The 22,544-nt window shown below is 30.8% G+C and overlaps 3 protein-coding genes across 4 annotated transcripts; 2 read left to right on the top strand and 1 right to left on the bottom strand.

Annotated features, from left to right (window-relative positions):
* The first annotated feature begins 9,393 nt into the window (after positions 1–9,393).
* Positions 9,394–12,612, top strand: LOC8275222 (alpha-L-fucosidase 1). The gene is made up of 3 exons (XM_002523657.4): positions 9,394–10,107; positions 10,682–10,918; positions 11,675–12,612. Exons 1-3 carry the CDS (start codon positions 9,491–9,493, stop codon positions 12,507–12,509), a joined length of 1,689 nt encoding a protein of 562 aa, XP_002523703.2. The 5' UTR covers positions 9,394–9,490; the 3' UTR covers positions 12,510–12,612.
* Positions 12,613–12,970: 358 nt separating this feature from the next.
* Positions 12,971–18,326, bottom strand: LOC8275223 (protein N-lysine methyltransferase METTL21A). 2 transcript variants are annotated; one of them, XM_048378007.1, is made up of 10 exons: positions 18,070–18,326; positions 17,300–17,399; positions 16,842–16,908; positions 16,136–16,201; positions 15,706–15,793; positions 15,457–15,573; positions 15,194–15,294; positions 14,460–14,534; positions 14,283–14,375; positions 12,971–13,825 (listed from the first exon to the last, which is right to left on the bottom strand). In XM_048378007.1, exons 2-10 carry the CDS (start codon positions 17,311–17,313, stop codon positions 13,508–13,510), a joined length of 939 nt encoding a protein of 312 aa, XP_048233964.1. In that variant the 5' UTR covers positions 17,314–17,399; positions 18,070–18,326; the 3' UTR covers positions 12,971–13,507. The 2 variants fall into 2 exon arrangements, with proteins under 2 accessions (XP_048233964.1, XP_048233963.1); XM_048378006.1 differs by having other exon boundaries at positions 15,706–15,799; positions 18,070–18,321.
* A 1,265-nt stretch (positions 18,327–19,591) lies between these two features.
* Positions 19,592–21,732, top strand: LOC8275224 (S-adenosylmethionine synthase 1). The gene is made up of 2 exons (XM_002523659.4): positions 19,592–19,742; positions 20,300–21,732. The coding sequence occupies exon 2, from the start codon at positions 20,302–20,304 to the stop codon at positions 21,475–21,477; it is 1,176 nt and encodes a 391-aa protein (XP_002523705.2). The 5' UTR covers positions 19,592–19,742; positions 20,300–20,301; the 3' UTR covers positions 21,478–21,732.
* Positions 21,733–22,544: the final 812 nt, after the last annotated feature.

Raw genomic sequence — 22,544 nt, 5'->3', positions numbered from 1 at the left:
TTGAGCTATATAGTCTTCAAAGAAAATAATTATTTACTGTTGCTTGATTTTGATTTATCTATCAAAAGTAATCACGTAATTAATTTTCTCATTCACTACTTTATAAGTATGTAGTTATAATTTAATCTAGTGAATCTATAATGCTAACATGTAAAAGATTTCCATGGACTAACAATATATGTTGGACATAGCATTTTAATAAAAATAATTAATTGTCAATAAGTATTAATAAACATAGATAAATGTCAATTAATTAATTGGTTATGTGATAGTTTTGACAATTCCAGTTAGTAGCCATTGAAGAAGAATAAGAAAGAAAGAAAGATTCCCCGTTGAAGAAATTTTGCATATAATTGCATTACCATCATTAATTAATTCATTAGGATGTGATCCCTTTGATTATATGTTTATTAACAAGTTGATTGAGTCATTGCAAACGTGATTCTATACATTTTGTTGTTCAAAGCCAACAACCCTTTATATGTACTTTTCTAGTTCTTTGAACACAATTAGCATGATAAAGTGGAATAAAATGGAGTTGAAAACCATTAGTGAGAGTAAAAGAAATGAAGCCATTCTTTTCCTTCATTTAATTTAAACAAATCTTTTCTTTTTAATGATGTTAAAAACTTTGGTTAAGAGTTCATATGTAATTCTTCAAATCAAAGTATGATATATTGGTTAAAATTTAATACTATTTGAAATTATACTTGAATCTTCTAACTAGATAAACAAAACATAGAAAGATTAGGAAAAAAAATTAGATAAGAATTTTACCAGTTTATTATGTAATTCCTCGCATATTGCGGCAAAAACACGCCCTAAATAAACGGTCATTTTCTAAAATTTGCGAGAGTAAATTGATTTAATATTATTTATAAGTAAATGATCAAGCCTGCTAAACTAAATTAGTACTATAAATCATCATTGATTAAAATAATTATATATATATGCATTCGTTGAAATTCATTGCACTTCTCTTTTGGGGATATATTTATTAAAATATCTTCCTAAATGTCATTTTTCTTATTTATGCGATAGTCAACGGGCATGGACTACACAATATAGAGTAGTTATTCTCTTACACTCGTAATAAAAGTAAAAACTCACCTAGTGCAGATGAAAGGATACGAACTTGAGACCTTTCACTTTTAAAATCAAACCGTTGACAGCGTAATAAAAAAGAGAAAAAAGAAGAAGATGTTGTTTCACTGCTTGCCCCTAAACTGAACACCAATTAATTAAGAAGATGTTCTTGGTGGATATAAAATTATTATGGAGGCTAAAACCGTTAATTAGTTGTTATAGTGAACAAATAATCATTGTATATAAGAATGCTGTGATATACATACAAACTTTGCTTCTTCGTCTTTTTTCTTTTTTAACCCACGATCGTTGTTAAGTGGCTGCTAAATTTCTGATTATAAATGTTGTTATTATTATTATTTAATTAAATCATAATCAAGGGTTTTATATGATATTTTAATTCACATGTTTCTAGTCTACACAAATATTTGAATATTATAAGATTTTTTAAGTACATGCTTGTTGCTTGCAAATAAATTATAGTAAAGTCCACATTGATAAGCAATAATATATAGAAACACAAAAAGCTAATCTTAGATGTGAAAGGATTGTATAATAAGAAAACATACTATTTCCCATTAAATAGTTAATAATTTCATTGAGAGTAATTTAGAAATTAAGACGAAATTTTCTGAAGCTACAAAAATTAATAATCTTTTTATTGTGTCTTTTCTTCAATTGGGATGGGAATCTATAAATCTGAAACATGAAGGGTCTACAACTTTTCAATGAACAAAATAATAAACAAACAAATTAATTAACTAATAAGCACTATTAACAAAGACTAAAATAAAAACAAAAGAGACAAGTGTCTTCATTTGTATTGACTCTTAGACAAGAAAGATTCACACACTTCCTCTTGTTTTCTCAAAGGTTGGCAAACTAATAACCTAGAAAACTTCCTTCTCAAAAAAAAAAAAAAAAAAAAAAAAAAAGAAAACTTTTGCAGACTGCATCAATTTCATTATAATAATAATGATTATTGATAAAATCAACCATCATTATGAGCTCAATTTGCAAGGAAGTTGCTTATTTTTCAAAAAAAAAAAAAAAAGCTTAGAGCAAGCTAAATTCTGAAATTAAATTATAAAGTCTATTCTTCTTGACAAATCCTCTAATTTCTGCTATGGCTTATCTTAAATTGGGTTGGAAAGAATACATTTAATATGATATACAAGCCTATAATATGGACCAACAATAATGACAAAAAATAAGAAAAAGAAGATAAATAAATTACTATAAGATAAAGAGTCTGACCATCAAGTAGGTAAATCATTCACTTGAATCTCTCCCTTCACTTTTTAAGTTTTGTAGTTGAGAGATAAATTTTGTAGTAAAGAGAAATGGAACATGAGTTCTTTTTTTTTTTAGGCTTAGTGACATTAAAGTCTAAACCTTTTATGTCTAATGGCGAATCTGATTTATTCTTTAATTTTTATTTAAATGGTATGATTTTATTAATTAAGTGCAATTATAGTCAAATTAAAATTTCAGTTAAAACAGAGTGATGTGTCATTATCAACAATTTATACATTACTGTTATATATATTTATACAATACACGTGAGTTATCAATGTCAAATTATAGTTAAACATGAAAGTGAATGACAAGTAAAAATTATGAATCAAGAAGAAAAATAAAGGGTGAAGTCATTTCTTTTGTTACTTTCATCATGATTTTATATATTTCTTTTAAAATACAAACTATATTAGTAAAATAAAAAGAAATTAGTATCTAGTGTTAAGAGAGTAGCATCTAATTTTTATCGAGATTTTAATTTAATTATAATTACAATCAATTAATCAAATCAAGCAATTTAAGTAAAAATTTAAAAGATGGACCAAATTTACAAAAAAATAATTAAATTTTTAACGTCATTAAATATTATTATTATTATTATTATATTTTATGCTCTGCCTTTTAATTAACTGAACTACTTGTTGGTGTCAATTTAAGTGTTTATTTTGTTATATCCTAAATAAGAAAAATAGAAAGAAATTAATTTTTATTTTATTTCTATTAACAAGTAACCCAAGAGTACAATAAATAATAAGAAATATCCTCTTCATTCATTTTTATCAAACGTTTTTTTATTGTACAATAATTAAAAAAATTATTAATTATGCTACATTTAAAAATATATTTAAACTAAATGCATTAATTATTTATTGTTTTTAATAATAATAGAATTCAAAAAAAAATTTATTAAAATTCTAAAATGAGAAATATATTGATTAAAAAAATCTTTTCCATAAAACGTATTAGCATTGTGCTTTGACTTATTGGTTGAATTGTTTGAGATTTCCGATACTAACAAAATCACTGTTCAATTCGTAGTACTAGATTGGGAGACTGAAAGGAGAACAAACTTTGAGAAATGATCAGTTATTATTTCTTTTCGTACAAACAAACATTCACATTTCCAGTTTCTCTTAATACCTAAACTTGTCAACTCTTTCCATAATCCTTTTTTTTTTTTTTCTTCTCGGAAATGAACAATGTAAGACCTTTAGAAGCTTGAAATTTCTTCATCATGTTTTCACATACTTGGGTTTCTTAGTTTTCAAATAATCACTTCTTTGTTCTATAAAGTATCCAAATCAATCTATTTATTTGCCCCCGGTTTTAGACTCGAAAATCACTCATCTAGTAGGTCGATAAGCAAGTTTTAGTTTTATTTTTTTGTTATTTTTTTTTCTATTTGAGTATGATTGCTTTTGTTTTATATTTTAGGGTTTACGATGCTTGCATAAACGATTGTATTTTTATTTAAAGATTAATTGATATTATTCATAATTTACACCACATACGTTTTATAGTTTGGATATAAATAGATTTTTTCTCATTAGTTTTCGAATTCTTTATGTTTAAATTATAATATTATAATAAAAGGCGATTCTTTATAAAGTATAAATAGTCTATTACAAATTATCCAATTTCAATATATCCAATAACTTGATATATTATAAAATGTTAACATTTTTAAAATAAGTTTTATATAGGTCAGTTTATCTGGTTTTTTATTTTTATCATTTCGGTATCTGATTGAGTTTATACTACGGAGAATAATAAAAAAATAAGTATTCAACTCATAAGGATAGAAGCATAAGGGATTTCATTAGAACGATTTGAACCAATTAAGATTTTTGTACCGTCGTTTCTTTTCAAAAATGTGTATTTTCTTTGATTAATTGAATTTCTATTATTTCATTTTAGTTTGGTTTATATTTATAAAAATGTTAGTTTATCTGGAAAGCTTAGTTGATTCTATGGTGAACCGAGCCAACCAAATACTGACTCTACTTGTTGGATGTCTCAATTGAATAAAAATGAAGTTGGGGGAGCAAAGGCTGAATCTAAAAAGAGTTGAGGGGTTTTCTCACAAACTGAAGGAAAAAGAAAAAAGCAAAAGTCAAACAAGTCGTAACTGGGATAAGAGACAAACACAGACACAAACGTTTGATGGATAGGGCCTGGCTGGCCGTGTCTGTGTCTTTCTGATGATGTCATACGTACGTTACGTGCACTCACTCTCACAGTATCACTTCCCACGTGTTACTCACACCTCACCCTAAACAAATACTATCAATTTCTTACTTTTTCCTAAATTTTTTGTGTTGTTCTCCACCTGTGAGTTGACACGTGCGCATTCACTCTCACAATTTCGTGCCATTTAAGATAGGCCCCACTTCTCTGGGAGCCTTTACTCGCGCGCGTGTTTAATGTCTTCGTTTTTCTGGCTTTGTTGCCTCCTGTGTTTTTCCTTTTTGTATTATCTAACAAATAGTATTATTCTTTCTGATTTTCAGAATATAATTCAATTTCCTTTTCAAAAAAAATTGACTGATATAGTGCTTGCATATATGATTGCCAGTTTGTCATTACTATTTTGAACCATTTTTATTTTTATTTATTTCTAATTTTCTTAAAAGAAGTAAATCAAAGGTTTTAAGAAAACTATAATCTTATAAATAATCTTCAAAGTTCTTATTGAATAGAACTTTTAATAAAAAATCAACAAAAATTATCACTAATTTAATAAGTAAAATTAAATTAGTAACTGATAATTAATTAGTGAATGATTTAAGTCCTTTTTTTTATGATGGTTACTAGGTTCAATTGAATTTAAGTTTCAATTCATTAATATATTGTGATAACTTTGTATAAAATATGTGTTTATGTATGTGAATTCAAACAGTTAAAATTTTTTAAGAAAGTTTGAATTAATTCAAGTTGCTGAAAAAATCCGAACAATTTCCTCTGTTGACAACTCATTAATTATAATTGTGTTTAAATAAATATATATCTAAATTCTGAAAATATAGAGATAAATTCGACCGGCACAAAAAGTCGAATTTGATAAGAAAACCAATATCCTCTAAATAAGAAAAAAAAAAAGAGGATCCTATTGGTCCTTTATATTTCCCACATTTCTTTCTGTTTTTTTAATTATTTTCTAAATTTTTGACCTAAATATCATAATGGGTCCAAAAAATCCATCTATAATATTTCATGCATTAACTTATCTTACAGGTAACGAGATGATTTATCATATTATATGAGTGTAATTTTTTTAACATCCAGTATTTAGCTTGATTATGGTCTAGGTTAATGATTTACATGTCTATTGTAATGTAAAATGTCAAAACCTGAATATTTACAATTCCCTTTTCTTTTTTTTTTCCTATTCACCATCAATATACAATTTATATTGGGGCTGAACCAAAAGGGTTGTTGATTACAGTTATTGTTTTTTAAAATGAATTTAGAGATTGGGATTTGTTAGAAATGGGGACAGAGGAAGAAGAAGAAGAAGAAGAAGAAGAAAAATCAATCAATCAATCAATATATGCAAAGTGCACGCTTCCTTCATCTTCTTCCTTCAACCTTTTCTATTTAAACTGCCATTTCTTTCCATTTGATCTGGTTGGTCAGGTTGGTTTAGAGGCGTTGTCAGTCTGATAGTTTATTTAATTAATTATTGATAATATTTCTGGGGGGGGTCTATATATATATATATATATATATATATATAAATATTCATAGATACAGCTAGTGGGGATAAGTCCTTAGTGTAGGGGTATGTATGGACTGATCTTTTGGCTTTTGGGGGCCAGGCTTTGGTTTCGAAAGAGATTTTTGAGCTGTCTAAGTTTTGGTTTGATAACCGGAAACTTTGGTTAGGTTCTCTCTTCCCACCAAATATGTCATTAGGTAATTAAGTTTGTTGATAACCTGTTATCCATTTGCTAATCCCATGTGCATCCCCTTATTATTATTATTATTATTATTATTATTATTTGAACCGTACGACATTTCACTAAGATATTATATAGATAAATAACATTTTAATACAAGTACCCTAATGGAATAGGGTTTAGTTTAGCATTTCAATTTATGCTCATGTTACTTTCACTTTTTAAAAAAAAAAATTATTTTTTAGTCTAAAGTTTAATATTATTTATTTATTTATTATACGGAATGGTGTTGTTATCGAAGGTGATAATGTTGATATGAAATTTCTTGATGTTTATTGTTTATGTAAATAATTATAAATTTAATAAGTCTAACTTTCTGTGTTGCATCCACTCACTTGTCATCAAATTCAGCTCTTTCTCTTGTTTTTTTTTTCTTCTTTTTAATTAGAAAAGGGTGAAAATTGATATAAATATGCTGAGTTTTAAATTAAAATGACTGAAAAAGTTTAAAAACAAAATCATGGAATTAAACCTGAGGGATAAATTAAGAAGCAAATTAAACCTTATTTCTACCCTAATATCCTTAATCATGAAGAGTTAAACTCAGCAACGAGAAAAAAAGAAAAAAGAAATATCCCAGTTATACTGAAATAGCAAGCCATTATTTTAGTAAATTAATTACAATGTTTATCTCATAATCCAAAAGGTTAACAGTCAAATCAAGTAACTTCTTTACATATTTAATAAATGTATGTTTAAAAAAGGTCCAAAATATTATCATATGTATTGCATTAGATAAGATATGCATGTTATAATCTAGACTATTTTTTCAGATTATTAAGAAAAAAAGGAAAGGGTTCAAGATTGTGAGGCAATATGAAGAATTTTAAGATGTGTTGCCATGTATGTAAACACTAAAGAATTGTTTAGGGATACTTTAGTTCTGTCCTGAGCCCACTTTAGCCCAATTCAATTAAGCCTGCCAAAGGGTGAGGCTTGATACTTTAGTTTCTTTAAGAATGAACCACACCCAAGCTGCCCTCATGCTTGGATAAAAGAACCATGTTGGCGCCCATGAAAGTTTTTTCTTTTTTAAAAGGGCACTTTTACAAAATATATTAAAATAATAAAAAATATCTTGTTTAAATTCTTTTACAAAAATATTATTTTTATTTTTAAAAATTTATGATATTGTTTCTTTTTATTTTTCAGTTTTTTTATCCAAAAACAATAAAAAATTTAAAAATCAACTAAAACCGCAAATTAAAAAAAAAAACAAAAAAACAAATTTTTGATAATACAGTAAAATGAAAAGAATGAAATAATACTAAATTTGGTGAAAAAAAGGTAATTCTGATATTTATTAGAAATATGCATGTTATTTTAATTTTATTTATTAAATTTATTATTTATAATTTTTTATTTTATTGTATTAAAATATAAAAATACGATTTTTAATTTATTTAATTTTAGATTTTGATTATTTTTTTAAAATTTTGAGTATTTTTATGGTAAAATAACTGAAAAGCAACTGAAAATATTCAAGAACTAATTGAAAAACACCGTAGTATAATTTTTTTAAAAAAAAGATTATCTTTTAAAAGAAAAAATTTACACAATAAAAATGATATTATTTTAGTTATTTTTTTAAAAGTTCTATGAAAAATAGTAAAAGAAATTCATGAAAAAGTTACTCTTTTTTTAAAAAAGCATCTTTTTTATTATTTATATTGCAATGCATTTTAATTATTATTTTCTTAAAATAACAAGTATTAACTCACTACAAAATATGTTTTAAATAAATAAATATAAGTTGAACATTTTCATTTTGAGTTTTAGGCTTTTGGCTCAAAAGCCAAGTTCAATATTAAGAAGTTTGAAACTTAAAAATACAACAAAAACACAAAGCTTTGAGTTGGAGGCAAGCAATCAGAAAACTTCCCTATATGAGACTTCCACGTTTAACCCTTCAAGAACATGTTACACTCATATAAAATTGGGGTTGTTTTAGGAACAATGATGTTACCAAATTACTAATATGACTACATGTAATTTCTTTTAGAAGTCATGTTCACCAAATTTGCAAGACATCTTTCATTTGGGTGTCTAAAATAAGGTTCATCAAGGCTTATCTTTCTCCTCCTACCCATAACCCTTAATTTCAAACTAGTATGAAATTAGATTCTAATTAGACTAGACTTGTCAAAAGTTGGTTTAGAATTAGGGTTTCGATTCTAATTCCGTTTGATCGGAGTCATAAAATTAATCAATTCGGTTTTAAATATTTTTTTTAAATATCGAATATGAAATTAGATTAGAGTTGCATTCTTATTACTATTTATAATCATTTTAGAAAAGCCAAAAATATTTATTTGAAATTTTTAACACTTAAATTTATTTATTTTTATAAATAGATCCAAAATCAAATCGAATAAAAATCAAACCATCCCTAAATTGGACCAAAATTGGCCAAGCTTTACAACTGTTTTATTCTATTTTATATTTTCTCCTTATTTTATTGAAAGTCAAAATATTATAATTTAATATTCTTTTCTTAACATTTTACTTTTTCCAAATTTTTTGAAGAAAATGACAATTAGAATAAAACTGAAAATAGAAAATAGAAAAAATTTGTAATTAAACAGACTGTCTTTTTCTGGATTTCTCTTAATATGATTAACCTTGGATGGAAAGGTTTAATTAATTTATTTTATGGATTCTTCTTTATTAGTTTCACTATCATTTCTAATCTTTAATTTAATTTTTGTACAAGGAAATTACTTTACTTTTTGTTTAATAATTCCTTTGATTTCCTTTTCAATTATACTTTCACTTTTAATTAAGAGTTTTAAAAATGATAAGGTTTAAGAAATTGGAAATAAATATTTTTATTCTTAATAATTATCTTAATTTTTTTACTACTTTTTGTCAAAGGTTGGATTTAATTGATCCAAAAATTACTAAGTTGTGGTATTTAATTGCCCAAAATGTTCATTTTTTCCCCTTATTTAATATTTTAACAGAAGTTCATGAACCAAAATAATGGTTTGTTGTCTTTATCGAGTAATGTTTTAAATTTGGGTATCCCTCTTCTTATTTCTTATTTATTTGTAATTCTCCTTCTAACTACTAAACTAATGATTATGTCTTCACTTACAGCTACAAGTGATTTTTGACCTTTTCTTCTGCCTCTCACTCTCTCCACCATGAAAGAATATGAGAAGAAGAAGAAGAAGATGTCGATAAAAAACAGTAACTTTGGCTCAAAACACCAGAAACCCATCTTAAATCACATCATTCCAGATAAATTTCTAATCTTTCTCTCATTATCATCAATATCCATTTCTTGTTATGCTCTACAAAAGCCACCTCCACTTCCAATTTTACCACTTCCTTCAGCACCTCAACTTCAATGGCAACTCACGTCAATGGCACTATTTCTTCACTTTGGAACCAATACTTTCACTGACTCTGAATGGGGTAGCGGCAGAGCTGATCCTTCTATATTTAATCCTACTCAATTCAATGCAGCACAGTGGGTTCAAGTGGCTAAAGACTCTGGCTTCAGTCGTCTGATACTTACTGCAAAACATCATGATGGGTTTTGTTTATGGCCTAGTAATTATACTGATTATTCTGTGAAGTCAAGTTCTTGGAGGAATGGAACTGGGGATGTTGTCAAAGAACTTGCTTTGGCTGCTAAAGAAGCTGGTATTGATCTAGGGTTTTATCTTTCTCCTTGGGATAGGCATGAGGCTTCTTACGGAAAGAGTTTGGAGTATAACGAGTACTATATGGGCCAAATGACTGAATTGTTGACCAGGTGATTTTTTTCTTAAATGTTGGGTTATTTGTAGTTTTTATTCTAATGTTGTGTCTGATCAATTATGGTTTTTGTTTAATTTCTTTGATCATTAGTTTCTGTAATTGTCTGAAGGTATTGTTAATGGAGTTGCTTTATCATTGATCATTTTGACAACTTGATTAACTTCGTATTTGTCAATTTAAGGTTTTGAGGTTATTTATGATATTTTGTATCTGTGCTTATTAGGTGTTTGATGCTTAAAAGGTATGCTTTGTCGTGTTTATTATGGTTTTGGGGTGCCACTAAATAAATGAGCTTTTGGTGATTTCTTGTTATGCATTGAGTTTCTTGAAAGTGCATGCAGATTCTGTTTATGTGGTCTGTTTTCCAATCATTTCAAGGAGGTCGCGGGCTACTTCATTTGTCAAATTCTTCAAATTCCGGTCTCTGCTGTGCTTGTGCATTTTTTGCATCTCCTTGTATTAATATTATTTCTCGAAAATGTGGGATGTGCTTTGTAGCTCGATTTACTTTTTCTGGGATTCATTTGAGGAATTTATAGAATTGGAATGATTCTTCAATATTGTGGCAGGTATGGAGAGATCAAGGAGGTATGGTTGGATGGTGCAAAAGGGGAGGGAGAGAAGGATATGGAATACTTTTTTGATAGATGGTTCGGTCTCATCCGTCAATTACAACCTGGTGCTGTCATATTTTCTGACGCTGGTCCTGATACAAGGTGGATTGGGGATGAGAATGGAGCTGCTGGGTCTACATGCTGGTCTCTTTTCAACCGGAGTGCTGTCAAGATTGGAGGTGCTGATCCAAAGTGAGTTTATGTTCTTCCTTCTCTACTGACACTATTTTAAATACCTTATAAAGATTCTGCATCCGATTCAGCACAATTTCTATAGTGCCCACTTCATAATCATGCAAACCATAAATCTCCTATTTTACCATAATGAAAATGACTAAATTTTAACGATATATGAGAGAATGTGCATGGAAGGAGGCTGATGTGAAGAATGTCCTTGATGGAGCGAGTTCATCCATTTTCAAGTTCCTAGGCAAAGTGAATCCAAACCTGGCTTCGAATGGCTACTCTAGCTATAAAGTACTATAAAGCTAAGCTAGTTAATTAAACTTCCATCTCCTTCGCAAAAGTTTTATAGATATTCTCACCACGTTTGACAACTGATACAGCCATCAATTCGCAAATAGAAGTTCTGCATCATGGTTCGTCTACTTGAAAGTGCTCACCTTGTTCGTGACTAATTAATAAGAAACTCTTTATGCTTTGCTGATTTTTTGAAGGTCTCTTTCTCGTGTGCTAATGTTTTTCGAAACTTTGGTTATCTTACTCATATGTCTTAATCCATAACTAAGTAGTGCATTCAATTTGCTAGTGGTATCCACACTTTTGAAGAGTTTTTTATGATATGGGATAAGTATGCATTCCCTGACATAATACCGAGGAGGAGTAATATAATTCGCATCTCCATGTGACAGAATAATATATGATTCTTGTCATTTTGCTTTAGTTCATGCATTCTGTCAGATTATTTACTTGCGATCTATCCAACAGATACTCACAGCGAGGAGACCCATCAGGTCATGATTGGGTGCCTGCTGAATGTGATGTCTCAATCAGACCTGGTTGGTTTTGGCATGCATCTGAAACCCCAAAGTCTGCAATGAAGCTTCTTGAAATATACTACAACTCGGCAGGCAGAAACTGTCTATTATTACTGAATGTGCCCCCAAACGCTTCAGGTCTTATATCAGCTGAAGACATACAAGTGCTACAAGAATTTGCTCAGCTTCGGAGGTCTATATTTTCTTATAATATAGCCAAGAATAAGATTGCCCTTCTTAGTGCCAGCAGTACACGAGGCGGCAATGGCAATTCACAGTTTGACCCCTACAATGTCCTTAAAGAAGGTATCTACACCTATTGGGCCCCTGAGGAGAATCAGTATAACTGGGAGTTACATTTAGAACTTCAAGAATTGGTAGCATTCAATGTTTTGCAAGTTCAAGAGCCAATTCACATGGGACAACGGATTATTGAGTTCCATGTTGAGATTCTAGAAGATGGGGAATGGAAGAAAGTGATAAATGGCACTACAGTTGGATATCAGCGGCTACTGCAATTTCCCACTGCAGTATCTCAGCATATTAAGTTTGTTGTAGACAAGAGTCGTGAAGATCCACTCATTTCTTATTTGGGAATTTATATGGATCAATTTTCCATTGTGAGTAATAAATTCGGTAATAATTGCTCGCAGACACACTCGATCAGCAGTCAAGTACTACGACAGCAAAATAGCAAACTGAACATAACCATTGCTTCAATGGCAGTCAAGTACTTTAGCAAACTACACAAAATCATTCTCAACCTGCTGCAAAATAATGTGTGAGTATTTCAATTGTATTGTTGTGAAACTGAATGTTCAAAATCCTCCCAATTCATTGTGACAATGTGTCTTCCATGAAATATCACAAATCACACACTTATTTTTAGCAGCGCAAGTGCATGCTTAACATGTCCCAATTCCAGGAGTATAAGTTTCAGTTTCATCATCCAGACAGCTTTGAACAGTGTCAAAATAATGGTTTCAAGAGGATAATAGAACAGATAACAGGAAATTAAACCTCTATTGCCCATTGGCTTTGTCCCTCCTACGTAAATCTTTCTTCTCTCAAGTATGCCTGATACTATATTTGGATAAGGTTATTGTACTTATTGCCGTATCAGAAGAATCTCTGTGTATGTCATCGGGCTACTATTCCCAACATTATCAGATTCTGTTTCAACTTCAGCAGTCCCTTTGAACAATGGTTTCTGAGGCTCTAATATCATGATGTTGAAGTTCTAGCATCGGAATAAGTAACTTGCTCGTTAATTAATAGAACTGGGAACATATAATAGCTACAGAGGAAGGACAGACACAAAACATGCTCGTTACAATGACTATAGCATCCTTCATCTGCCCTACAACAAAGTACAAAGCAACTCAGAGAAACACATCATTCTAAGAGGTCTTTAACCTCCTTCGTTTTCGAGGTTTGGATGACAGGTTTCTCATTTAATAACAATGATGACCTACAAGAATTAGATGTCTTTGGCATTATTATATGTTTACTACTCGGACTTCCTCAAGTTCTTCAAATCTGCTGCAGAAATTGAAAACCAAGTTCTCTAGATGAACTCCTGCCAGAGTACCATCACATCTTGGTCAAGCTGCATCGTGTGACTGCAAACTTTCAGCAGGCTGACACCATCCACTTGGAGGTCCATTAATCAGACCTTGTTTCCAAGGGATTCATTTCCAGGAACTACTTCAAACCAGATATATCCTATATGCAGCTTGCTTTGAATTTTTTTTTTAAAAGAACACAGACTGGGGCTGAAAACTTATGTTATCTTTACATCTTGAAGAAGCCGCGCGGCCATTGAGCCAAGCCTTCTTGCTTCCCAGTCAGTAAGCTTCCCTCTTGGGAACTTTATCTCCGGTTTACCATCAGCTTGTGCTCTTTCACATTCACAATCGTTCGTCTTATTCACAGCAGCACTACTCCCACCACTGTCATCCTCTTTTGATAAACCAACTCCTGTTTCAACTTCATCAATTTGTAGATCAATCCTCTGAGTCATGTTTTCTATGCTCCCAGCTAGAGGCTTCAAGCTCATGATATAAAGCTGAATGCTGGGATGCTGGTACTTACTGTCCATCTGTGTGAAACAAACTAATTAGAAACATTAATAGACCCCCATAGTCTCTTTTCCCCATGAAGCCAACCAAGTTGCTCACGGGACTGATCCAGAGAGCAAAAAGAAATGCATGGAAATACAGTCCAGCATTTCTTATCTCCCAAATCTGCAATGTGGCTTTTGGAAGGACATTATGCAGTCACTAAGATTGTTGAAGTCTAGCATGCGACATATAATGTAATATATCATCATAAGGTATTTATGTAAGATTTCCAGTTTGGGGAAACTAAATGGTCCAAGTATCATAATAATATAAAATTTTACTAGAGATGATCACCAGAGTTATATTTGTACCTACTCATAGTGTGTTTGGTCTCTTTAAACGCACACAAGATGTGTGGAGATGCTTAACACATACAACAGGTATGAGCATCTAAACTTCTAATTAAAAATATAAGAACAAGCATCAAGAGAATACCTTAGCTTTTGGAATGACTTTCACTTCGAAGTTCTTTTTCCACATATCAAGCATCTGCTCATGGACACTGGTGGAACGGATCTCATACCCCATCTACAGCATGTAAATTATTGGAACAACTGAGTACATCACAGATCGACATTTTGAAGCACAAATAGACAAAAAAAAATCTCGCACCATAATCGTGGTTTTGGGTCCTGACAATGCAAAAATTGTCTGCAACAGAGGTTCCAAGAGATGTTCTGTATAAACCTTGAAGGCAAAAAAATTGAAAATCACAAGCCGGATTGAAGTGGGATCAAAATGATGTTACACAACCACAGGATCATTACAACGAAGTGCAACTTAGTATGATTCAGATATCTACTGTTGAATGCCTTGACGAACCTTTATTTGGCCTTTTCTTTTACAATTGCAAGTAGCTCTACATTAGTGAAAAGAATATTATGTTTGCTTTTATACAGAAGCAGTTTCTTTTTCTTCTTTTTTTTCACACTAACATCACAACTTATGGCAAGCCCATGAAACAAAGAATTTAGTACCATAAACTTGTTGGAAATTAAAGCAGCAAACCCATATAAACTAAATATTGCAGTCGAGAAGATAATCATGAATTGAGCAAAATACTCAAGCTCTCTCTCACTTTATCCCACAAATGGGAGCATCCATATAGGTTTACAACCGCATTGAAAATGCTAGAGAAACAATATCAAAGACCAAGTCCAAGTAAGGTTTTGAGATGGCAGTTCTCCAGCCAATCTTCAACAAAAATTAAGTTTCGTGTAAAAGAAAACTCAAGACTTGACATATTTAAGCATGCTCAAGTACAGTAGCAACAAAAAGAAATTAAACCTAGATGTTTATTGTTCCCATTACAGATCCAATAAAATACAGCCATCAAACAAACTTACAACGTCAGTGCCAATAATGTAGTCAAATGGTGGATCAACAGCCCTTATATGATCCTCATTTCCCCAGTCTAATTCTTCAACCTTGATTGAACGAAATGAAACTACAAGGATGAAAAGAAAAAAGAAGATACTGCTTAAGACTAACAGTCAGATCAAGGTCCAACCATAGATCGATACATAGGGCACCTCATAGTGATTAGAAGAAAAGAAAACAACAAGCAAGCATATGATTACGACAATTCTCAGAACGTCTTAACGCACACCTGAATTAGTATCCATCTGCATGATTCTTGAAGTATTACGCTCTACATTTCTCATTAGCAATGGCAAAACCTCCTTTTGGTCCGTTGCAACAACATCACATCCCAACAGAGCCATCCCTGGAAGGAGCAGTTTGTATCAGAAGACAAGATTTGAAACCAGATATAGTAAAATCAGGTCTATCTCAAGCAGAAAAAGCTAACCAGATGTTGTTTATGAAACTTCACTTAAAGGAACAAATTGAAACTCACCAAATCCAGCTACTCCACAACCTGCTCCAAGTTCAATAACACGTTTTCCTTTGAGTTTGGAAGGGGAAAACCTTCCCTTTCTGCAATTCTTTTCCTAAATAAAAACAGGGAATTAGAACTTAAAATTTTCAAGGCATAAATTTGCAACAGAGTACATACCACTTATATCTTTTATATGATGAGAATTCTTTTTTCTTTTCTTTTCTATAGCTTTATCTGGCATCTTCATTCAGTTCTTCCCTTATGCTAGAATTAAAAAAAAAGTGCATCTGAGGATGAATGATGCTGTAACCGACTAGTAGGGATCTTGGGAACAAATATCCACTCTCACCTTAGACCACAATTTTGTAAACAATACAACTCGGCTTGACAAATTGTGAAAAGAAAGTTTATAGAAAAATTTCTAACCACATACAGAGAGAGACTTTACCAGAAATTTGGCAAACACCATCGATGCATCCCAAACTGTAGTTCCTAAATGCTTTGAATTTGGATCCTGTCACCATTACGAGAAACTTATGCTGTTAGTAACATATGCAAGAGAATCTTTGCCAACAACCATAACTTGAGGAAAAGCCACACCATGAATTGGTCCTAGGCAACTGAAAAACAACAGCATATAATCAAATTGGCATGCAGGTGGATTGATAATCAATACATTCAATTACCATTCCTACCATGCAACAATAATTTCTTTCTCCAATGAATATTTATAGTTTCATATATATTCTTTCTGGTACTGTCTACTGATTTGACTAAAACTCACTTTCTTGAGACCTCCCTTCACTATTGGTTGGTTTCTGAGACCTCCCAATAAAGGGTAAGGGGAATCAGTCCAGCTAGGCAGGAATATGTTTCCTTTAGAAGGAAAAGAGTAGTCATTTCACTTTATACCAAATTTGGGTCCTTTCATGACATTGAAAAGTTACTATCAAACAAACAATCCGCCCCAAAGTGAAGCTCATAATAAGTCAAACACACAATAAAAAAAGACCCTTCATATCATGAATAGTCTTATCTTGTTTAAAAACCATATAATGCAACATCAAGTTCAAGCCAATGCCATCACAAAATAAGTTCACATGATAGATTTAAACTAATCAAACATTATAACCAAATGAAACACAAAATTTCACCTGACAGAATTGCAGTTGATGGCTCATAACTTCAAGAGTGATTGCACAGCTGCTTGGAGAATTTAACCTGATAAGCAAACTACAATTACTATATAAAGTCTTAAAAAAAAAATGATTTAAGCTATTATATAAAGGAAGGTAAAGTCAAAGAGCCAAAGCACTAGAATACTTTGCACAGAACTCATAAACTTCTTTTTTATTTTTCCCAAATGTACAAAACTCAGCAATGCCATAAAATCTTCATTCTAGTATAAGCTATCAAAACAGAGATAACAAGAGAGACCAGGATGCATATTACAAAGGACTTGACACAAGGATCAGTGGTGCACCAAAAATTAAAATATTGGGAAATATCGTACCTATGCCTAAATGTGCAAGGAATAAGCTTAAAAATCACAAATAATCACGGCTCATATGTTGACTTAAAACAGTCAAAGGAAGATAAAGATGACGAACACCTGTCATGCTCCATTGTTCAAGTTGTCGAAGAAACAAAGTGTTACTTTACACCTGTGAGGGCCGATCAAAGCAAGCCAGGATGATGCTTTACTGCAGTTACTAATAAAAGAAAAACGGTAACAACGAGATTATATGCTTTACTACAATCGATTACAAAAGAATAGAAAATGTCATTTTAACTAGAAGAAATTAAAAACACACAGGACAAAAAATGTTCAAATTTAAAACTATAAAAAACCACCGTCTGCTTAAACTTCTTGTTGTCAAATTCTTATTGTGAACATCAAATAGTCACAAAGTGTCTGGTTTTCTATGATCTCCTATTCCTAAAAATTTACATTTGAAAGGGAAGGACATAAAAACATTTTCCTTTTTCAGCACAATCATCATTAAGCTAATGACAAGAAATGCTTAATAGGAACAAAACAACCAAATTAAAAAGCATTAAGATAAAAGAAAAAACGAAACCCAGAAAGGGAGTTGTTCATAATTGAATGATGTACAGCCAAGTTGATTTTTTTTTTCTAAACTGGAGATCACCACATCTTCTGATGACATTAAAAAAAAAAAAAGAATAACTCATAGGCAAACTTATTACAAGTATATTGCTAGTAAAAATTATCACTTTCCTGCTTCCACCAATTATCGTTAATCAAAAGACAACAAATTTGGAACTTGGAATGCAATATTACAGGTAGAAAACATGTAGCAGCAATTAGAATGTTGACTGTGAGAGAGAGAGAGAGATAAAAGCGAGTGCTGGAAAAACCTGAGGTAGAGACTCTTTAAACTCCCTTTGCTGTAACTGTATTAGAAAAAAAAAAGATGAAGCCTTTGAATTCCAGGTAGAGGGGGAAAACAAGATTCTTTTATGCAGCCACAAGGAATTGGAGGTGGGATTTGGAATCAGGAGGAAAAGAAAACATTCTCTTTTATGTGCTCTGGTAATTCTTTTTTCCCTTTGGAAGTATACTTATGTGAGCTACTTGGAGGTTTTCTTGGTGAAGTAGGCCCAACTCATATCCAAGAATGTATCTAACATAGTGATAAAGGAGTTAACCTCTGAAAAAAAAAAAAAAAGAAGAAGAAGAAAAGATTCACCCTAAACTACTGTAATTCTTTAATGAGAAATCGTTTGAGATGAGTAGGGGGTGCAGTTCAACCAAGCACGCCTCAACTTTTGGCTAGTTTGGTTTCATTTGCTTATTATTCACTTGAATAGAGTTTATTAAATCTTTTTCAAAACTTACCAATTTGATTGAATCCAAATAAAATTTAAGTTTACCTTAAATTACATTTTAGTTAATCTACTGAAAAATAAAATTTAGTAGTATATTCAATAAGTTTATAAATTTATTATAATAAATAAATTTAATCATGTATTTCTATAATTATTATATATAAAAATATATAAATTTTAATATTACAAAATTAATCTTATTTTACTTTCCGAGTCTATAAATGAACCAGCTCATAAACTAAATTATTACTAACTTAAAATTTTAATAACTAAATAAATTTTTTATTTTTCATTTACTTTTAAATATAACACATAATTTTTTTATATTTTTAATATTAGTAATGAATTTTGAGATTCATTCTAATTTTAACTTTCAATGCCGGTTACAATTTCAACAATAAAAATTTTAATCAGTATTATAATTATCAGTTCGATAATAAATATGTAATTTTTCTTATATTATTTCTATTTAAAATCTTTACAAATTTAAAATTTGAAATACTTTTGATTATTATAATAAATGATAAAAATAATAAATAATAAATAAATAAATAAATAAATTATTTATTTATTTATTTAAATAATATCATCTTTTGCTATATAATGAATAAATAACTCTAATACTAATTTAATATTTTTATTATTCTTAAAATTAAAAACATGTTAATAAATTTTAAGTAATAATTTTATTAGAGATTAAAACTAACATTAACATTAAAATACATTGTTCAATTTTAAAAGTAAAAATTATGTGCTACACTTGAAAATAAATTCATAAATATAAATCTATTTAATAACGAAATCTAACTTAAATTTACTCATTTATTAAATGAAACTTTATCAAATTCTGAGTAGCTCATCATGGCTCATTTGCTATCTTGAAAATAAGCAACCGATTTCATTATATTGTAAGAGAAAAACGTGTTTCTTTTTTTTCTTTTTTCCTTTTTTTTTTTCTGAACCCGGAAAATAAAAAGTAAAGCTTGAAGGAATGAGTTGGGCCACTGTTTATAGTTGGGTTCAATCAACAGCCCCAAACTTAACCAACTCGAACTCCTAACGGTAGAAGCGGACAGAGTGGGATCCCAGTAGTGACTAGCGAGCGAGTCGCAAGTGATAAATTTAAGGATTCTATTAATTTCTCTCTCAATCTTACTCTTCATTTCCACTCTTGTTTTCTCTGTTCTTTCCTCTGAGTGAAGGTGTGTTCTTCAATTACTCTTCTCTTTTAACTCTTGTTTTAGCTACCGCTCTATGTGATTTTGGGTTTTGCCGGTTGCTTTTGTTTTCTTTTTGGGTTTGTATTTGCCAATTGATATGATATATGTTCAAAAATCAAAACTTTAGTGCAAAGTTTTATCTTTTCTAGTGGGTTGTTAATTCCGGCATGCATGAATGATTCTCTGCTTTTATCCATGGAAAAGGAAAGAAACTGTGAGGAAGTGTCTCAAACTGCCTCTTTTGTTATATCTCAATTGGACCATGATGACACTTTTGACAAAGTTCCAGTCTTTTTAACTCAAAAGAGATTGTTTCCATGATTTTCACATATTATGTTGTATCTTAGGATGTTTAGTTTTTTCTTCTTTATGTGATTGAAAGGCTTGCTTTTTCTATCTTGGTGGATCAGAATTAAAGGTTTTTGTGTGATTAAGAGGTTTTGTAATTTTTATTATTTCGGCGATGGGAGGAAGAACATTATGTTTGTGATGGTTCATGTGGATTTCTATTAACATGTCTATTTGAATGCCTAATGCAGTGATGGATACTTTTCTTTTCACTTCCGAATCTGTCAATGAAGGGCATCCTGACAAGCTATGTGATCAAGTGTCCGATGCCATTCTAGATGCTTGTTTGGAGCAAGATCCTGAGAGTAAAGTTGCTTGTGAGACTTGTACTAAGACAAACATGGTGATGGTCTTTGGTGAAATTACCACCAAGGCAAAGGTGGATTATGAGAAGATTGTTCGTGATACCTGCAGAGGCATTGGTTTTGTGTCAGCTGATGTTGGTCTGGATGCTGATAAATGCAAGGTCCTTGTCAATATTGAGCAACAAAGCCCCGATATTGCTCAGGGAGTCCATGGTCACCTTACTAAGAAACCTGAGGAGATTGGTGCTGGTGACCAAGGTCACATGTTTGGGTATGCCACAGATGAGACTTCTGAGCTGATGCCACTGACCCATGTGCTTGCAACCAAGCTTGGAGCTAAGCTCACTGAGGTGAGAAAGAACAAAACATGCCCATGGTTAAGGCCTGATGGCAAGACTCAAGTGACTGTTGAGTATAGGAATGAAGGTGGAGTAATGATCCCTCTCAGGGTTCACACCGTTTTGATATCAACTCAGCATGATGAGACTGTCACCAATGAACAGATTGCTGAAGACCTGAAGGAGCACGTGATTAAGCCAGTCATTCCATCCCAGTATCTCGATGACAATACAATCTTCCACCTCAACCCTTCAGGTCGCTTTGTCATTGGTGGTCCACATGGGGATGCTGGGCTTACAGGCAGGAAGATAATCATTGACACTTATGGTGGCTGGGGCGCCCACGGCGGTGGTGCTTTCTCTGGAAAGGACCCCACTAAGGTGGATCGTAGCGGTGCTTATATCGTCAGACAGTGTGCAAAGAGTATATTGGCTTCAGGGCTTGCCCGGCGATGCATTGTTCAAGTCTCTTATGCAATTGGGGTACCAGAACCATTATCTGTGTTTGTGGACACTTATAGGACAGGAAAGATCCCAGACAAAGATATACTGGCTTTGGTGAAGGAAAAGTTTGATTTTAGGCCAGGGATGATTGCCAACAATCTTGACCTGAAGAGAGGAGGCAACTTCAGGTATCAGAAGACTGCTGCATATGGGCATTTTGGCAGGGACGACCCTGATTTCACATGGGAGATTGTGAAACCTCTCAAGCCAGCCAAGGCCTAGAGTTGATATTATCCTGTTTGATATTGCAATTGCCATCTTTTTCTTTTTTGCCCTCCATATGCTAGTGAGAGTTTATCTAAATTTATTTATTTCGTTCGTTCATCAGAGGCTAGATGGATTAAGCAGGCTAAGATTTAGGAATTTTGCAGGCAATAGATTTAAGTTACTGTTGATTGTACTTTTGCATGTCTTTTGTCATAGGTTCTGGAAGTAACATTTTCTCTTTTATATTGGACTTGTTAGTATTTTAGTTGACTTAACTCCTCTTATATCTATTCATTTCAATTGGAAAGATAAAGAGAAAAAGAAAAACATCTATTCTTAAATATAAGAGTGAGTATAAAAATAATATTGTGATTACTTGGTTTTATGAGTTCTTTTTACTCTAATATTCAATCAATTAACATTGTTTTAATTTTATTTTTCTTTTGATGTGATATTGTTATAGCATGAAATTGAGAAATTTTATTATTAATAAAGCACTCTTTTATGTATATACTATTAAACTGATTATTGATATAATTTAAAAATTTATTTTAAAAACTATTTTTTATCATTCATGATAAATGAAAAATATAAGTTAATTAAATATTAAAATTTATAATAATTGACTGTATACTAAATTACTTAAATAATTTTCGATATTAGTTGGTAGAATATTAAACTATAGAAAAATAAAGCTACGAACCTAAAATGTCAACAAAAAAAAATTATGGAATCCCCTTAAATTCAAAAGCAACTAACTGTAACATTCTTATATATATATATATATATATATATATAAAGAACTTGCACTAAATTTAATCATCAGTTCAAAGTTTTATTGAACTGTAGCAAGCATGAAGGTAACAAATTATGCTGAATTATTTAATGTAATTAATTTAAAATTCTACTTTAATATTATAAAATTGTATTATAATAACTAAGTTTCTTCTTTTCACTGATTAGACAAATTTTTCTTTTTCTTTTTCTTTTTAATAAAATTTTCTCTTTCTTTTCAACTAAAAATAAATAAGCCAATATAATTATAAAAATTCTCAAAAATATATAATTATGAATAATAATAA

Source organism: Ricinus communis, chromosome 8 (genome assembly GCF_019578655.1).
Source record: "Ricinus communis isolate WT05 ecotype wild-type chromosome 8, ASM1957865v1, whole genome shotgun sequence".
Classification (NCBI taxonomy): Eukaryota; Viridiplantae; Streptophyta; class Magnoliopsida; order Malpighiales; family Euphorbiaceae; genus Ricinus; species Ricinus communis.
Note: the sequence above shows the minus strand (reverse complement) of the source record. Positions and strands in the feature narration are given on the sequence as shown.